Raw genomic sequence first — 18,646 nt, 5'->3', positions numbered from 1 at the left:
TCGGGGGATTGTGTGAGAATTTGTCAGGATTCGGAGACATTTTGAGTTAATGAGACGGCATTATCCAGGCCAAATGAAAAAGAAAATGTGTATAATAATAAATCAGGGCATCTGCTCGGCACACAAAGGGCGGCGGGGAGCAGGTGTGCATCCTAATGAGGCTCAGCAGCTGCCGGCGCCCGCGGACGGACGGACGGACGGACGGACGGGCGGACGGTGCCCGGCCCGCCGGCGGCTCCGAGGCCGCTTCTGGGTGGCTGCGCGGGGAATGCGGAGCTCTGGGCCCGCCTGAGAAGGGCCCTTTGTGCGGGACAGGGACAGGAACGGGAGCAGGCAGAGGCAGAGGCACAGACACGCCGCCGGGCTGTGCAGCCATCTGGGAAAAGCGCCCCTGTGCCGCCCCGCACACGCTGCATTTCTTAAATCAATCCCCCCGCGATGTGCGGGGCTGGAGGAGAGAGGAGCGGCACGGGAGGGTGCGGTGGGAGGGAAAGGAGGGGGAAAAAGGGGATAAGGAGAGTGGGGGGGAAAAAAGAGGGAATGAGGAGAGGGGGAAGAAAAGGGGGGGGGAAAGGGGGGAATGAGGAGAGGGGAAAGAAAAGGGCAATAAGGAGAGTGGGGGGGAAAAAAGGGGAATGAGGAGAGGGGGGGAAAAAAAAGGGGAACGAGGAGAGGGGGAAGAAAAGAGGGGGAAGAGGGGAATGAGGAGAGGGGAAAAAAAAGGGGAATGAGGAGAGGGGGAAGAAAAGGGGAATGAGGATGGGGGAAGAAAAGAGGGAATGAGGATAGGGGGAAAAAAAGTTGATGCTGGACAAAGAGGTGCAGTGGCAGCGCGGGAAGCGCTGGGCGCGGCGGTGCCACCACGGGACAGGGACACGGAGATGCTGCAGGACCAGAGGGGATGCTCAGGGACCCGAGGGGATGCTCGGCATCCCAGGACAAGGCAGGAGGCCAGGGGGGCTCTCTGGAATTGGGGTTCCTGCGCTGTGAGGTCGGGGACAAGGGCACACAGCCCAATGCCCTCCCGCTGAATTAATTTTCAGACTGATTCCAATTCCAGCGCAGGCAAGGAGGGCCTGAACACATGGATGGGAAACCAAAGTAAATCCCAGCCTGAACCTGGGCGTGGTTATTAGCCAGAAGGTTAATTGGTGATGGGAAGAACCCTGAGGGACAGGGATGCCCCTGCCTGAAGGCACAGGGTGGGTAGGGGACAGTGGCACTGCCTGGGCTGCCAACAGTGGCAGTGCTCAGGATGGGGACAGTGGCACTGCCTGGGTTGGGGACAGTGGCAGTGCCTGGGCTGGGGACAGTGGCATTGCTCAGGATGGGGACAGTGGCAGTGCCAGGGTTGGGGACAGTGGCAGTGCCAGGGTTGGGGACAGTGGCATTGCTCAGGATGGGGACAGTGGCACTGCCCGGGTTGGGGACAGTGGCAGTGCCAGGGTTGGGGACAGTGGCAGTGCCCGGGCTGGGGACAGTGGCATTGCTCAGGATGGGGACAGTGGCACTGCCCGGGTTGGGGACAGTGGCAGTGCCCGGGCTGGGGGCTGCCCCACACCTGGCAAGGCTGCTCAGGGGCTTTCCAGGCTTGTGCTTCAGGAAACCCCTCAAGTTTCATGGAGTTCATAGATTATTTTAAAATTAACTTCTATTTGTTTAAGAGCTGATTCATGGTCACAATCAGCTCCAGGAGTGAGGAGGGTGCAGCAGATGGCAGGGAAGAGTTCAGCCTGGAAGGGCTGAGATGGGCACAGGTGGGCCATCAAGTCCAGGCTACACTCACACTCCGTATCTCTCCTCCCAAAAGGGGCATTCCCAGCAAATCTTCAGGAAAAATCACCACAGCAGAGGCACCTTCCAATCCAGCAGTCACTGCTCTAACCCAGGGAGGATTTCTGCCATTCCACATGGGGCTGTGCAGCACAGACCCTCTGATGTGCCCAGCAACTCCCAGCCTCACACACCCACTGCACACACAGGAGCACAGGAACCTCCCAAATCTCTCCATGGTTTCTGAATCATCTTGGCTTCTTTGTGCCCAGGACATCCTCCTCCCTCTCCACACCACTCCTGCAACAGCAGCTCTGGGACAAGCAGGGGAGAGCACATTCCCAGCCGTGGATGGAGCCACCACAGGATGAATTTCACTGTTCCCTCCTCTCATGGGTCCCAGAGCTCACACAGACAGACTGGAGCTGCATTTCAAAGCCCAGCGACCTCAGCAGATTCAGAGAGTCCTGGCTGCAGAGCAGAGCCTGGAGACAAGTCTCACATGCAAAGCAAGAGATCAAACACCAGGTGAAGAACCAGGGCAACCCAAGCTGTAGTTAGTTATTCTCCAACTTCTCCAGCTCTGGAAAGGCTGGATTCAGCAGAGCTAAGTTCAACTCCCAGCTATGCTACAACCACCCATTTCTCCAGGGACTAAAAACCTCTCCTAAAGCTCAGCCCGAGGAGCTGAGCTTTATTTTCTGTAAAAGACACGAGGTGGTGTCAGGTGAGCGGACGTGGAGGATGCGACGTCCCCGCGGGCTCAGCCAGGTGAAGATCACCCTGTGGTTTTTTCCTTTGGCATTTCCCAAGCCAGGGCTATCCAAAGCCAACCCTGAGCAGCTCATGGAAATTAGCATGGGAGACATTAAAGCTCAGCTTTAATTACAGCTGTACCTGCTGGCAGAGGACAGGGCGGGTGCTGCAGGATCAAAACAGCTCAGGAAGGCCATTAGGAAGCAGCTTGGAGGCACTGAAATGTGGCCAAGCTGCCCGGGGTCCTGAGGAGCCTCTGTGAAAGCCTCAGCCAGGCTGCTGTGGTCACAGTCCCAGCTCCAGGCATGACAAGCACCCCGTTCCCAAACCAGGCAGGAATGGCTAAAAATACCCCAGTGTCTCCCTCATTGTTTCCATTGACTCATTAACGTGCTGAGGAGGCATCAAAGGCTCCATTTTAGCCACTGATGGAAGTTAACTGCATCTCCATCCCCATCCCCATCCCAATCCCCATCCCTGTGATGGCCAATCTCTGCTCCAACACACAATCCCCCCTCTCCCAGCACCATTCCAGCAGAAAATCTCACACCTCTGCACTTCTGGGGTGTTTTCCACCACGGGAGCAGCAGCCAGCCCCCAGCGCCGTGCATGAGGGTGCTCCCTGCAGGGTGAGCACACTGATTTACACTGCCCTGGGTGTCTGGGGCTGGCCATCCCAGTGGTGTTTTTTGTTTCTGGGGGTCAGGCAGAGGCTGGGAGCTGGATTCCCACAGCACCAGGCTGGGATGTGTCTTCCCCCTCGGAATGAGCATCCGAGTGCAAACTGTGGCGAGGGGGGACAAGATTAATAATGCGCCGAGCTGCCGGCCATAAATCTGCATGATTCACGGCCAGAGTGAAGGGTGATGGAGAAGGCCTTGTCCAAGGTCAGACAGCAGTCCCTGGGGACAGCCTGGGAACAGCAGCAGCAGCCCTGAATTCCCACTCTGCTCCCAGCACCAAGCCTGGGCCAAATCTGGATCTGCTCAGCACGGGCACGTGCATTTGTTGTGTCTGCTGCACATCCTTGAGTTACAACCAGAGGCCCAACGCTGCAGCTATTCCAGCAAGGCTCCAGGAGAGCTCAGCGGATCAGAAAATCCAAAGAGTGAGCTTGAATGAATGAGCTGCAGGAGTATCAGAGCCAGCTGCTGCCTCAGCTCTGCTCCACACCTCTGCTCACTAACACAGCTCCCAGCATCTCTGCCGGAGCTGGGGTGCCCATCCCAGCCCCCCAACCTGTGTTTTCTGCTCTGGGTGCTCCCTGTGAGTGGCTCTGGTGCTGCCAGCCCTCTGTTGGCTCTCTGTTGCTCAAGGCTTTTGCTCCAAACCACCAGCAACAGGTTTTGTCCGTGCGCAGCAATGCGGGCACTGAAAGCATCCCGAGGCAGATGTTTCTGTGACCCCTGACCCAAGACTAATGTTTTCCTCTGTGACTGAGCTGCCATCTGCCACAGGCAGCACAGATGACACCCAGCCAGCACAGCTCCTGCACGGCAGCACGGGGGCTTTGTTCAAATCGGGATGCACAGCCCTGCACAAGCACAGCCCAGGCCGTGTCCCAGGGGTGTCCGGGATGTGGCATCACCCCCCAGCTCCCACCATCACTGCCCTCCTGCCAGGACACAGCCTGTTCTCCCAAGGGACACTGAGACAGGGGCAGGGCTGGAGGCAAAACCCACTCTGGGCTTACAATGTACAAAAAATCCCAACAAACAAAGTGGAAACCAGGTGTAAACAGGAGATGCACGGGCTGTCCCCCATGCCCATCCTTTGGAGGGGGAGGTTCAAGGGACAGCCCCACACTGCAGGAAGGGACAGGGGGCTGGTGGGGACCCCCATCCTGGCCCCACATCCAGGCTGCCTCTTATCTGCTCTGCTATCACCCAACCTCTTCCTCACCCTCAGCTGCTGGAAGCACCAACGGCCGTGGTTGTTCTCCCCAAGGTCTGAGCAGCGTGGGAAAGCTGAGCAGGGCAGGCTCAGGTCTTTACTCGAGCACCATTTTGGGGGCACTCGAGACTGACGGGACCAGGACAATCCCTGGTGCTGGGTGCAGGGTCTCCCATCATGGGGAGAAGCCCTCTCCCCAACAGGCTGGGCTGGGGGATGCCATTCTCTGCTCCCAGAGACTCAGGCAGAGCCACCCCAGCACAGAGAAGGTTCAGGAGCACAACTGTGACCTTGAGTGGTGCAGAGGGTCCCCCTGTGGGACCTTCACACCCCCAGAGCCCTGCGCAGCAGCAAATGTGCTGCGTGACCCGGGGGTGGCTGTGCCAGCGTGCTCGGGACCCCGTGGAGTGGAAGACACTCAGATTTCACACGTTTGCAGGCAACAGCTGAGGGAAGGAGAATCAACCCTCAGAAGAGCCTCCCTGGGCTGCACAGGAGCCCAGAGGCAGCGCAGGCTGCCCCAGGTGCAGAGCAGGGACACAGCCCTGCAGCTCTCGGGGTAACCGTCACCCCCGGGCTGGCACGGGCAACCACAGCCCCACAGCCTCCCCTGAGCCCCACAGCTGCACAGCCCAGGCAGCCACACACAGCAGCCACCTTTCCAGTTGTGCCAGTGGCTCCCTGCCTGGCACAGCCTGGCAGCAGCACCCAGCTGAAGTCACACCCTTTCCCCTAAGACACGTCTGCTCGCTGCCAGCCCAGGGAGCCCTGAGCTCCCCTGGCTGCAGCCTGACCAGAGAAAAGGCCAGTGCTTGGGGATATGAGAGAAGAAACCTGCTTCTCACCCCAGCTTATTCCATTCGTTCTCGTTCCACCGCCTCCCCAAGGATGCCTCCCGTGATGCATGGAGCAGCAGGTGCATTCTGTGGTCCCCAGGATGGCTTCCTGCCCTGGAAACAGCCTGCTGGCACAGGAGCACACTCTGGAGCCAGGGGAAGGCAGGAAAACAATCCTGCTGGGGAATCAGAGCTCAGCACCCTGCCCTCTGCCCCATCCTCCTCGCCTGGCATCACCAGGGGCACACGGATAGAAATTGGTGCAGGGAGATGAGGAACGCTTTGGGTGCTGCCCTGACCTCCCTGGAGCACGTGGGGCTGTGGATGCTCCCTGTTCCCAGGGGCTGTGGGGCTGCTTGAGGCCCTGTGGCTCCATAGCTCACCTGCAGCTTTGCTTGGTGGTTCCTGGCACCAAAGGCTTCACCAGAGCTGCCAGGAGAGCCAGGGCATGAAGGCAGAGCTGCCCTCACCCATGTGGGGCACCCTAAATGGCTGATGCACCCCAAAGCTGCCCTGGCACCAGCACAGCCCCACAGAAACCTCCACAGCAGCCACGACGGAGCTCCCAGTACCAAAACCCAGCTCAACACATAAGTGGTGGTTTTTTAAGAAGTTTCATCCAGGTCCTGCTTTATTAAACACTCTGGGACACCAGCCTGGGAAAAAAGCAGAGTTTCACATAGGGAGGTGGTTGGCAAAGCAGCAGGTTACTCCAAGTGACATCAGGTTAATAAAGCAAGAGCAGATCTCCATTCTTGTTTAATTAAAAAAGCAAACTGCAATCCCAAGTCTTTGATGTGTTTTTTTTTTCTTTCTCTTGTTTCATTTCATTTTTGACCTAGCCCAAGTCATCTAATTGAGATTTTAAGATCCAGACTTTCATCTGGAGAGAAACTAAAGGAATTCCCAAAGCTGGATATACTCGTGGACAGGAGTGGGGAAGAAACATGCTAGAGCCCTGTTCCTCCTCTGAAGGAAAAAAATGCCTTTGTTTCTTAAGCAGACATTAGTCAGGACAGTTTGGGAATCAAAGTTCCCATTGTAATGAAAAACAATATAATCCCATTACTAAGCAGAGTGGTCAGGCCATTCAGGGGTGGTAACTGGCTACCTGGGAAGGAGCTGCCTTTCAATGCAGCTTCATTCACAACAAACATGAAAGATGTCGAAGGAAGAGCCCAAGACAAAACTCGCCCCATTCCCACCCTCAACAATGGCTGCTGTGAAATATTTGTTTTCCCCAGTGGATGTGTTTTATATCCTCTGCCGGCGCAAGGCTGCACAGCCCCATTGTTTGTGGGAGCCCAGCTCGCTCTGCTCACCCTGCTCCTGCATTTATGGGGTGGCCATGGAGGATGGATCCCCAGGGAACACAGCCTGGGCTGGGGCTGGCACACGGTCCCAGGACCCACCTGTGTGACATTCCTGGGGCTGGACCCCCAAGGAGCACCCACGGTGCCCACCAGACACTGGAATGGCACCCAGCCCCTGTGGCACCTGACAGCACCCCCTGAAACTGCTCCCTGCTTCTGCCCTCTGAAAATGTGATATTCTTTAAGCCAGCAGAAGAAAAGTCAGAATTTGGGGGAGATAAGGAGTTGCTCAGCATTGCCTGAAGTCACTCTTCCCTCACCACCTTTTTGGGGTAACTGCTGGTTTTACCCCACTCTGGACCAGCACTTGCTGCCCATTCAGGTTGAATTCACTCTGCAGTGCTCTCTGAGCTCTGGCACACACACAGCCCAGTGTTAGAATCTCACTCAGTGATGATGGACTCCCTCTTTTCTCCCCTTTCCCCCTCAAACCAAGTTTTGGCTAAACACCACACTGCCCCAGAGCCAAATATGGAAAACTCCCACTCGTGACCCCACCATCCCACTCGTCTGATCCTGAACTTCAAACCCACGATTAGGATCTGAACAGCCACCAAAAGTTTAAACAAGCTAAATTTAGCCCTGATATTTATAAACAGGGAGGAGAGGGGGGTTCTGCAGAGCACACGGGTGCCCCGTGGCACAAAGCCAACACAAAGCCAAAGAAATTCCTGCTGGGGATGGGATGGGGAGTGGCAAGAGGTGGCAATGGCCAGACAGGGATGGTTTCAGCTCCCCTCAACCAGCCATGGAGTTGCTGGTCTCCCTTTGCAAGAAAAACCCCAGAAATAGTTATTAACAACAAAACTCTTGCCCACTTGGGAACCATGCGTGTAAGGAGCGGAGAGCGGACGGGTTCTGGGATCTGGGACCCCGGGATTTCTGTTGCTGCTGAGTCTAACCAAGGAAACAGCAGCGAGGGAGGGAGGGAAGCCTGTGCCTCCTCTGCCACCTTTTGCCGGCAGAAATCCCTGTGTCAACATGACGCCCTCGCCGAGGGAGCGGGACAATGGTGGCGGCTCTGCCCTCCGGCCGCAGCCCGCATTCCTGCCCCCCTCCCCTGGAAACCCCCCTTTTGTGGGGAGCGGCAGGCCCTGTGAAAGGGCCGTCTGTCGCCCTGCCTTTTGACTCGCAGGTCTGTGTCTAACATTTTAATAGGGGCTGGGGGCCGGGGACAGCCCCTCCTCTGTCCCTGCTGCTCCCCCGGGGGGTCACTCTCCCAGCCCGCCCCAAAGCGTCCCAGAGGACAGGCACATTCCTCCACCTGCTCCAGAGGAGCCAGCCCATGGCTTCACCAGCCAGGAGAGCCCTTGGGAGGGTCTCATCCTGCTCCCCTCAAGCAGGGATGCTCCAGCAGGGTAGGGACATGCTCTCCTCCACGGCTGCAGAAAATTCCCTAAAATAAACCACGGGACACTCACAAATGCTCCATCCCCGGGCAGCGATGCCAGCAGGGAGTATGTGGCCCTTGGTGTCCCCTTCACCCTGCTGACAAAGCCAAAAGCCATCCCTCCAAGCAGGGATGTTCCAGCAGGGCGGGAGTGCTGGGGACATGCTCTCCTCCATGGCTGCAGAAAATTCCTTAAAATAAACCACGGGTCACTCACAAATGCTCCATCCCCAGGCAGTGATGCCAGCAGGGAGTGTGTGGCCCTTGAGGTCTCCCATCATTCTGCTAACAAAGCCAAAACCCACAGTGCCAAGGGCTCTTTGCCCTGCTCCTCGTGGGGACAGGTGTGGCAGCATCACACCACACCACAGAGGATGAGGAGGCACTGGCACCAGAATGCCAAACTCAGTCCCGACAACAGATCCTGCACAGCCCAGAGGATAAAGCAAAGCTGGCACTGCCACTCTCAGCCATGGTGAGTTTAAACCAAGCCCAAAGGCTGGCACAGGTTGCCCACCCCTGGGTGCCCCTGTGGCCCCCAGCCCTCCCAGCCCACCTGCCTGCAGGGTGCCCCTTCTATTAAATAAGGGCAGCGTTATAGCATCATTAAAACTTAATAAATCCATTTCCCATATAAATAGCATTAAATCCAGGTTTTGGGGAAGGGAATTAGGGTGAAAACTTGTTAAAAGAAAATTACTTCGGCGCAAATAAATTTTTGCAACTTGACTGAGCATGAAAGTTTCCCATTAAAATGCGACTCGGCTCCCTTTGCTGGAAATGTGCAAGAGCCTAATAACCATGGCCTAAACATTAACTGTTTAACTGGCTTTTCCAATATTAACTCCAGGCTGCCATGGGGGAAGGGGAGGACGTGACGGGTGAGAGCTTAAAGCAGACATTAATTACTGCAGTGTGAGGGAGGCACACCCTGAGCTCACCAGCATCCTGCTCCCATGGCACACACTGGGGTTTTGGGTTTGCTCTGTGCAGGGCCAAAAGCTGGACTCAGTGATGCCTGTGGGTCCTTTCCAGCTCTGGGATTCCCAACAGAACTGGGAATCCAGAAGCACAGCACGAATTCTGCTGCATGCAAGCTGGTAGGCATGGGTTGGACTCAGTGATCATGGTAAGTTCCTTCCAACTGAAAATATTCTTTTTGGGGGCAGAGCTCCCCATATAGCCCAGCCAAAGATCTCTCCCCCACCCCCAGCACCTCACAGAGGTTTTATTCCCGCATCTCTCACACCCAGCACTGCATTTACCAATGGGAACCTCCAGCACCAGAGCAGATGTGGATGCCCCTGGATCCCTGTAGGTGTCCCAGGCCAGCTTGGACAGGGTTTGGAGCAGCCTGGGCCAGTGGAAGCTGTCCCTGCCCATGATAGGGGGTGGAACAAGATCTTTAAGGTCCCTTCCAACCCAAACTATTCCACAGTTCCATGGTCACCCTTTTAACCACCAGCAAATTGCTTGAGCTATCTGGAACCCCAACACCATCCTGTACCACAGATCTGCCCATGGGGAGGTGACAGGAGAGGACCTGACCCACCAGATGTGCATGAGAGGAAGGCAGAGTCCAGATGTGGGTGTCCAGGAGTGAACAGGCACCATCACACCTGGCCAGATGCACAAGGTGTTAAACCCTGGGGAGTTCCCAGGTGGGCATCTCTAACTGTCCTGGGGAGCTGCCATGGTCTGGAGTTGCTGGCACCAGCAAAGACCTCCCAGCATCACCCACAGGAGCTCTGCTATAAAATCCAGCCAGCAGGGCCTGACCCTCACACCTCTCTGCTCCTGGGTGCCTCCGCACTCAGACACCCAAGAAATCAAAAATGCAGCATTTCCCCTTGACACCAGAGCAGCATTTCTGTCCTTATTCCAGAACTCTGGAATAAGGAAATCTGGGCTCATGAGGGCACCTGCAGCAAGGCAGCATCAGGGACCGAAGGGATTTGGGCACAGCTGCAGGGATGGGGGATGCAGCACCACCCTTCAGGCTCAGCACTACGTGCCAGGGCCATGTAATGAGATGAAAACACCATTGGGAAGAAACTGGAACCATCCCAAACCATCACTTCTCCAGACTGCGGATCTTTCTAACTCTGAACACAAAGCAGAGCAGCAGGGTAGCCCAGCTTGGGGAGTGGTGAGTGAGCAGCCCAAGTGCCCCATCCCAGGCAGCAGAAGGAGCCTGGCAGCTCCTCAAGGATGCTGCACACAGCCCTGAGTGCAGCAGGGGACCCTGACCACCTTCTTGACCAGCAGGACTCAGCCAAGACCCCACAGCAGGTCTGCTTTCCCAGGGGGGTTTGAGTTCCATCCCAGAGGCTCTTCCCCTCTGCAGCCCCCAACAGATGGTGCAAAACCTTCACCTGGCAGCACATCAACCACAGAGAAGTCTCCATCCAGATCCAGAGCTCACCAGCTCTCCCTAAGTGCACCCTGGGGCTACTCCCTCGTTAAACAGGCTGATGCTCTATAAAATTCACATTCCACTCATGTACACACGCTGCCACCACTTGGGACACCAACCAACACGAGCAAAACAAGGGTCACCACACCTCCAGGCCTGGAAAAAGCAGGTTAATTTCCAAACAATGTTATTTTAAAACTTGCTAACTGCCTCCTGATGATGTTGTCCGGGCCCTTAATTGGTGAATAGCCTGGTCTAGCAGTGACTTATACGTGTCACCCTCGTGCTACATACAATAAACCATAGCAGCCTGGGAGGTGAGGTATCAGCTGGAACAAATGGACGTGTTGTGGCTGCCAGCAGGAAGGAGGACAGCGAGTCAAGTGTTGAGATGGAAGAGATTTTGGTGGAATAAAACATACCCACACCATGGAGTGAGTGACCTCCAGCCCCAGGGAGCAGAGACCCATGCACTGCTTCACACCATGAGACCATGGAGACTGGAGATGCCCCTGCTCACTGCAGAGGACCTTTAAAGGTCCTTTCTGACCCAAACCTTGAGTGCCTGGTGGGGAACAGCCCCACTCATGAAAGGTGAAGAGCACCACTGTGAGTTCCTGACCCCCTCTGCATCACCCCATCTCTCCTGCTCCTCTCTGGGCTGTGGGACCTGCTGAGATATCTCCTCTCAAACACTTCCCATGCAGAACAACCCTCTGGCCACCACAGAGACAAACCAAGCAAAAAACCTCAGCCCAAGCAATAAAACCCCAAGGACACTGAACAGAAGTGAGTGGGACCACCTGAGACAACTGATAACCATGGAGACACCTTGCAGGGACCAGAGACACAAACAGATTCTCTCAGACAAGAGCTAAAACCCCCACTGCTGCCCCAATGACCTCAGCAGCTGGGCTTCAGTTTCTATTCCACTGGAATCCACAACAGGTGACACTCTGGTATTTTTAACCTCCCCTCTTACCCATTTCCACCTTGTTCTTTCCGAGAATGAGGTCAGACTCCAAAGAGCCAGCAAGAGTTCTCAACATGGCTGAATCACTGCTCCTCTACTTCTTTAAGAGCTTCCTCTGGTTGATTGTTCAACACTCCACCCTCTTCCTCCCCAGCACCGAGACTGCATTTTTTCTTTGTTATTATTTCATGGAAATAACGTTGGGTTAAAGCACATGAGAAAAACCAAACCAGAAGGAAACTTCCGCCCTTTACAATGAGATAACAATGACTGAGCAGTTGAATAACTTGAAGGGCACAGAAACTCACGGGGCTCACATCACTCCTCTGCCTTCCTGGTTGTCTCCTCAAAGAGTTTTGAGCTAAAATAATCACCTCTTCCCGCCATGGCCCCCTTCAGAATGTTTCTTCCCATGTTTCTGGCCTGCTGCCCATGGAAGCTGGTGGTGGCAACGGGCACCAGCTCAGGAGCCACTGCCCTGGCTGAACGACAACGCTGTGCTGATTCATAAACAGAGGAAGTACTTTAGCAAACTGACTTTTCCCCCTTTTCAGCACAAGCCCAGTGATTAATTTAACTTATTCTCTCCCTCCACCATCTCCTTTGCTTCTCTGAGCAAGAGGAGGGCCCAGGCACGGCTCCTCTGGCTTTAATGGTGAGAGGCTGGTGGGGCAGGGCTGGAAGCTCAGCCCTCTTTCAATGCCATCTGCTTTTAACTAGCAGAGCAAGGGAGGTCCTGGGAATAAATGTCACATGGCACAGGGAGCTAAAATCAGCCCGGCCCATTTGCAGGGATGCCAGTCAAAACTGGGGTTATCCAACAGTCTAATTAGGAGCTATCACTAGAAGTCAAAAACGACCTCTTGGAAAAACCTTCTCATTTAGTCTGGGAAAGTGCCTTAGTCCAAGGCAAGGGCCTTTTCTGGAATGCCACAGCTCCCCAGCACCACAGAACCTCCCACCAAGCCCTGCAGCAGCCACCAACTCCAGCCTGGACCTTTTAAAGCTCCAGCTCTGGGACAAAAACACCCAGAGCCTTCAGCTGGGGTCTGTGCAAGACCCACAAACCTGCTGCTGCTGCTCTGCCTGCACTGAAAGACCCGGACAGCCCTGCCAAGATGGAGAGCAGCTCCAAAGGAGCCTAATTAGGGTGCTTCTGTCTCAAGCCCTCCAATCCAACACTTGGTGCCTCCATTCAATTAAAGCCCTGCGTGCCCTGCACCGCCTGGCAAAGGGACAACCAAGATAAGGCACCTGGAGCTTTACAAACTATCTCTGTAAAATAATAAAAAGCAGAGAGAGCTCCTGGTCTTGCACCGGCAGTTTCCTTTCCGTAGCAGGGCTGATAACCCGGGGTTGGAGTTATCAGAGCTGGCTCCACGTAACCCAACGAGCTCTGTCCCGCCACAAGTGCTGGGACACTCGTCCTCTGGAGCAGCATCCCCCTCGCACACTATTTATTTCACTCCACTTTCTAATTGGATTTGTGGGGGCAGCACAAAGGGGCTTTATGGCCAAACTTTGTTAAGTGCCAGGCCGAGCGGAGATGTGGCCAGCAGCCAAAATGGTGCATTTCACGCAGGCGCCAAGGGGCAGTGCCAAGCTTTTCTGTGTCTGCTATCTTGTGCTCTTGGCTCTGCTTTGTTTAAGAAGCTTGCAAGCAAAGCTCCTCGTCAAGAGATATTCAAACAAAGTGAAAAAAAACGAGATTTTTGTGAGTTGCTATCAGGTAACTTGGGAAGTTGCACCTCCTTCAGTCTGGCTGTAACTCCAGTATCTGCCCCCATCACCCTGCACGGGACAAGAGCTTTCACACAGCCAGTGCACACACCTTGTGCTCCTGCAAAAATAACTCACACACGCTCACAAGGCATCTGCAGCCAAGAGAGAAGTGGTTATTCACAGCCAGCAACCAAGAACTTCTTTAAAGTTAACTTTTTCTCTTAAAAAAAAAAAAACCCAACCCACCCTAAGCCTACTTTGGAGGCTTCTCCAAATAGAGCTCGCACACATCAGATCTAATTAGATTCCATCACCATCTGCACATGAAATGTAAATCAGGAGTGCAGAGACTTAAGAAAAAAAGGAAAGAATGACCACAAGGAAAAGGAGGGGTGTAAGGTTGGGGAGGGGGTGGAGGGTTGGGCATTCTGGGAAGCCATACATGATTAGTCACACAGCATTAATCTGCCTCCCTTAACAATAGCTGCCGAATTTCGACCGAATCCCAGCTGTCGCTCTTTGAATGAAAGAAAACAAGATTTAGAGCGTCAAGCGTTGGTAAGGGCTTCTGTGCAAAAAAAAGTGGCGTGCATTCATTAGTGCCTCACAAAGGGACCCAGCCTTTGTCCATTAAATTGCTCATGTGCCTGATTGATTTGCTGATTTATTTGCACCAAAGGGTTGGGGGGCTCAGCTTGGAGAAGGGGGCGGGAGGTGCCCGGCTACTGGGCAGAGTAACGGCACCCAGGCGGATTTGCAAAAAAGCAACACACATTGTCAAGGGAAACTGCCATTCAACAGGTTGGGATTGGAAATGCCTTCAGGTTCCTCCGCCGAGGACTTCCTCTTTGGAAATTTGGGGTGGGTGGGAACGTCTCCCCGCCTGCTCGCAGCTCAGGCCGCGTTCAACAGGCAGAGGGGAAATCTGGCCGGAAAACAGAGCCTTGCCCATTCACATTTCTTTTATGGAATAGTTTTAAAAAGGGAGCTGGAGTCTTATTCATTTCTCTTGGTTATTGTTCCCTGGGAGCCTGGAGTGAATCGGCCATCGCTGCGGTGGGTCGGTTGGTCCTTCAAAGAGTCCCAACGCTTTACACATCCGTTCCCCCACAATCAGCTTGGAGAAAGAGGCAGTCTGGGTGCCAGGTCCCACCAGGAACGCCAGCCTAGACCACAGCTTGGCACCAGCACTGGCAGGGCTGCAGGAGGAGCTGCCCTGCTCCCCTGGCGATGCCTCATTGGCCCACGGACACCACTGGGGCAGCTCCAGCAGCCAGAGCCAGGCCATGGAACCTCTCCTGAGTGTTTATTGGAGGTGCACCGGTCACCCTAGTGTGCAAGGGACTGAAAGGCAACGCTTCAGGGCCAGGAGGGAATAGCTGGAAAACAGACAGACAGACAGCCTCCCTCCCCGCCCGACGGTCCAAGGAGCGCCGCAGGCTGGCCCTACCTCCTGCTCCATCAGCAGGGCAGTCTGCATAGGCTAACACCAGCAAAACATGGCCCTTTGCCCATGTTTTTCCACCCAGCCAGGAACAAAGCCCGATCCTGCCAAACTCGCGGTGACTCCTACACAAGCAGGTTATTCTTGCCACTCAAGGAAAGAAAACGCATCTTGCCCTATTAAATCCAGAGCCTTCAAAGCAAAGTCAACATGAATGTCAATAACTTTGGTCGGGGGAGATGAAAATCCTCTGGCTGTTCCATACTTACTGGCACACCTCCGTCCCGTTGGGAAAAGTTTCACACTTGCCCCCGTTGAGGCAGGATTCGGCAAGCTGCGAGCACCGTAAACCTGCAAACAGAGGGACAGCATTAGTCACAGCTCAGGGCCCTGGTGGCAGCAGGGGGGCTGCATCCCCTGGTGTCACCTGGGCAGGGGACAGGCTCGCTGAGACCCCCAGACCCCCTGCACAGCCTGGTGAGGTGGGGTCCAGCACACAGCAGCCCTCATCTGCAGGGTGATGGACGGGGCAGGGACTGTGCAGCCCCTGCGCTGAGAGGCTCACCTAAAAATAAACCCAGGGTGGGTTTGAGGGTAGGCTGTGCCTGCTCCTCCAGCAGGAGGACTGACAGAGAGAAAGCCCAGATCAGGCCCTTGACTGACAAATGCCATTTGGGAAAAAAAATCCAGCTCGGGGCCCATTAGTTACCACGAGCTCGGTAACGAAATGAGTCGCCCGTCATAACTTGCTATGAGTAAAGGTTTCATTGTCTGGCCCTCAGAGCCAAATTCTGCAGAGTTACCACAGCAACTCGCTGAAAGTACCAGAATCGCTTCCGATTTCCACCCCGGCTCGCTCTTCCCCTTCTCTGCCCGCTCGCTCTTCACGGTAACTGCTTCTGCGACACGCGTGTGCAGCCGGGCCGGTTTCACATTGAGCGACTGCAGCTCCGCACCGCCACCGCCACAAGCCAGATCCTGCCCTGGATGGGTGCCGAGCCCACCGGGTCACTCTGCTGGGGCTCCGTGTCCCACGGCACACGGGCCGGGCTGCTGGGGACCGCTCCGGCCGGGCACAACTTTCTGCAAACTTCACCCTCCCACGGCTCCCAGCCCTGCTCTGGGAGCAGCACCGCTGCCTTCGCTCCCCCAAATCCTCTCAGGGCTCTCCAGAGGGGGATGCTAGCCCAGTCCCGGGGCAGGGGGGCACTGCAGGTCCGGACCCCCCGGGATGGGCTCGTCCCCGCTCCGTCCCGCACCCCCGGCCGCTTTCGGGGCTCTTTTCCCGTGCCCCGACCCGCTGCCCCCGACGGTCGCGCAGCGCTTTGCGGCGAAGCACCCGGACCCGCCCCGGAGGGGGGGCCCCGGGGGGCCCCGACTTTCAAGAAACAGGAAACCGAGAAAAATTTGCAAAACGGCCAAAAGCTCTCGCAGAACAGCAGCAGGAGCGCGGCCGCCCTGCGCGCCCCTCCGCCGGGCCGAGCCCCGGTTCCCCCGGCGGCCCCGGTACCGAGCTCCGCTCCGCCCGACGGCAGCGAGCGCCGCTCCCCCGGCAGCCCCGGGCACCGAGCTCCGGCTCCCGGTGGCCCCGAGCGCCTCCTTCGGGGCACCGAGCCCCGGCCCCGCCGAGCTCCCCCGCGCCGTCCCGGCCCCGGCTCCCCGAGCTCCGGCCACCCCCGCGGGGCTCAGCCCCGCTCTCCCAACCCGGTTCCGGTCCGGTTGTCCCGCTGGCAACACGCTCCGGTTCTCCCTCAAGAGCCGAACGCAGTCCCGGCGCATCCCGCGGCACCGAGCCCCGGTTCCCACGCGGACCCCCCGAGGGCGCCACGCTCCGGTCCCGCCGCAAAGCCGAGTCCCGGTTCCCACGGGAACCTCCCGGCCCGGACCCCCCGACGGCGCCGGGCTCCGGTGCCCGCCGTGCCCCGCTGGGCTCCGGTGCCCGCCGCTCCCGGCCCCGCTCCCGGCAAACTTCCTGCGGGGCGGCCGGTGCGGGGCCCGCGGCGGCGGCGGCCCTCACCTCGCGTCAGGGCGGGCAGCAGGAGCACCAGGAGGCCGGGCGCCAGGAGCCGCTCCATCCCGCTCTGCTCCCGCCGCTCACAGCCGCATAGATCCGCGGGGCCTCGGCCGAGCCGAGCCGAGCCGGTGCCGGTGCGTGTGCGGGTCCGCGCCGCCCCGCCGGGAGCCCCAAACACAGCGCGCCCGAGAGCAGCGACTCCAAACGCGGCGCCTCCCGCGGCTGCTCAGCCCCGGCGGGCCGGGCCGGGCGGCGGGGGGCGGGACGGGACGGTGCGGGGCGGGCCGGGCGCCGCGGGACGGGAGGGGATGGGACGGGACGGGCGAGACGCTCCTCCCTGCCCAGCCCGGGGGGCCACCGCTGGGAACCCCCTGCCCGCCGCCGAGGGTCCCCGAGTGGGGCTGAGGGGTCCGGGCAGACCCTACGGGCAGCCCCGGGACAGCCGCGTCCCTCTGTGCAGCCACCGGACACCCCCGGTGCAGCCCCTCGCATGCAGACACGGATGCACCGGGTGCAGCTCCTTCTCTCCGTGCAGCCTCCCCCTGCAGTCCCCCAAACCCCGCAGGGCAGCCCCCCATTCCCAGGGCAGCTCCAGCACAGCTCTCACGTGCAGCCGCTGCAGAGCCCCAGCGCAGCTCTGCACACCTGCATGCAGCCCCCCAAAGCAGCCCCGCATTTCCCCAGTGCAGCTCCGGACACCCCCAGTTCAGCCCCCACCCCAGTATTGATGCAGCCCTCGCCATGCACACCCTACATAATCCCAATGTAGCTCCTCCATGGTCCCGGTGCAGCTCCTGCGCAGCTTCCCCAGTGCAGACTCCCAGTCCCTTCTGCTGCAACAGCCACCACCAGAGACCCCAAGACCACCCTGACCCGCGGTGCGTCCGTGCAAGGACATGGGGCACACAAACCACAGCAATGGAGTGGCTGTACTGGGGGACCAGGACACGGACTGACCACCCCTGGGTGCTGGGAATGCAGGGTGGGGTTCCCCTTCTGACCCCACCGGGACTCAGGTGTGTGCAGGTACGCGGAGCCGTTTCCCACCCGGCTGCCCCGCAGGTGCCGGCAGCTGGGTCGGATGTTGTTTGTTTTGTGCTGTGAACTCATGAACTCCCACAGGCAGAGCCTGGCCAGCCCCGTGCGCTGCCGCATCCACAAATAAACAAACACTCTGGGAGAAATGGGGAAGCCAAACCCAGGGGCAGCCCCACAACCCCCACATGTCTGCAGGTTGCTGTTAGAACAGTGGTGACAGAGGGTCCCCGTGCCCTCATCCTCAGAGCCCCACTCCTCCCCCAGCTGCCACTGGGCCACAGTCAAGCTTGCAAAAAACCAAAAAAGCCAAGCTGGAATGCCCCACCCGAAATCCATCCAGGCCTTTGGCCCAGGACAGGTTGAAGCCCTTAACCCAGGGTTTGTGGGTGTCTCCTGCAAGCAGTGGCTGCAGGGGGTGCTCAGGGCTGTACCCACAGAGCACCCCTGATGGGAACAGCCTGCGTGAGGGTGCTTAAAAACGATGGTTCCTCATGAGCCCTGCTCAGCGAGGCTGCAGTGCCTGCAAAAGTGGGGAGCAAAAACTCAGTGTGGAGAGTTTGGGGTACCAGCTCTTCCAGGGATGTGGGTACCTAAATCCCATTGGACTCTTGTGTCTATCTCAAGGCTGTTGGAGGCTGTGGATGGTTCTTTTACAGCTCCCAAACATGAGGACATGGAGGGAAGGCTGCCAGCCTCTGGCTGAAAGCTTGGGAAAGAGGAAGGGGGAGGAGGATCAGCAATGGGTTAATGGGAGGGAGGTGACACTGTGGTCATCTGTGTCTCTCATCTCAGGGTACCTCTCCAGCAGCCCCCGGGCTCATCCCATCCCATCCCATCCCATGCCAGCCCTGCTGTTATCCCACTGCTTCCTGTTGTAAACTATTTCCAGAGCAAGTGTGAAACAATTAAACAAACCGAAGGGCAGAGTCTGCTCACCAGATCAAAGGCGTGAGCCCTGCAGCGGTACCTCGCTGCCGAGGCTCCCTCCTTCCCTGCTCCTCCTGCCTTCCCCGCTCTG

At 57.3% G+C, this 18,646-nt stretch overlaps 1 protein-coding gene across 2 annotated transcripts in view; it reads right to left on the bottom strand.

Moving 5' to 3' along the window:
* The window catches only part of NOTCH1 (notch receptor 1), a 42,456-nt gene extending 25,684 nt beyond the window's left edge, over positions 1-16,772 (bottom strand). For both annotated transcript variants that reach the window (XM_059486233.1, XM_059486234.1), the window contains exons 1-2: positions 16,594-16,772; positions 14,846-14,927 (exon numbers count right to left, since the gene is read on the bottom strand). In XM_059486233.1, the coding sequence (XP_059342216.1) occupies positions 14,846-14,927; positions 16,594-16,651 (140 nt within the window). In that variant the 5' untranslated portion in view covers positions 16,652-16,772. The remainder of the gene's footprint in view (positions 1-14,845; positions 14,928-16,593) is intronic.
* Between the last annotated feature and the right edge of the window lie 1,874 nt (positions 16,773-18,646).

Source organism: Ammospiza nelsoni, chromosome 20 (genome assembly GCF_027579445.1).
Source record: "Ammospiza nelsoni isolate bAmmNel1 chromosome 20, bAmmNel1.pri, whole genome shotgun sequence".
NCBI classification, from domain to species: domain Eukaryota; kingdom Metazoa; phylum Chordata; class Aves; order Passeriformes; family Passerellidae; genus Ammospiza; species Ammospiza nelsoni.
The sequence above is the reverse complement of the archived record's forward strand: the minus strand, read 5'-3'. Positions and strand labels throughout refer to the sequence as shown.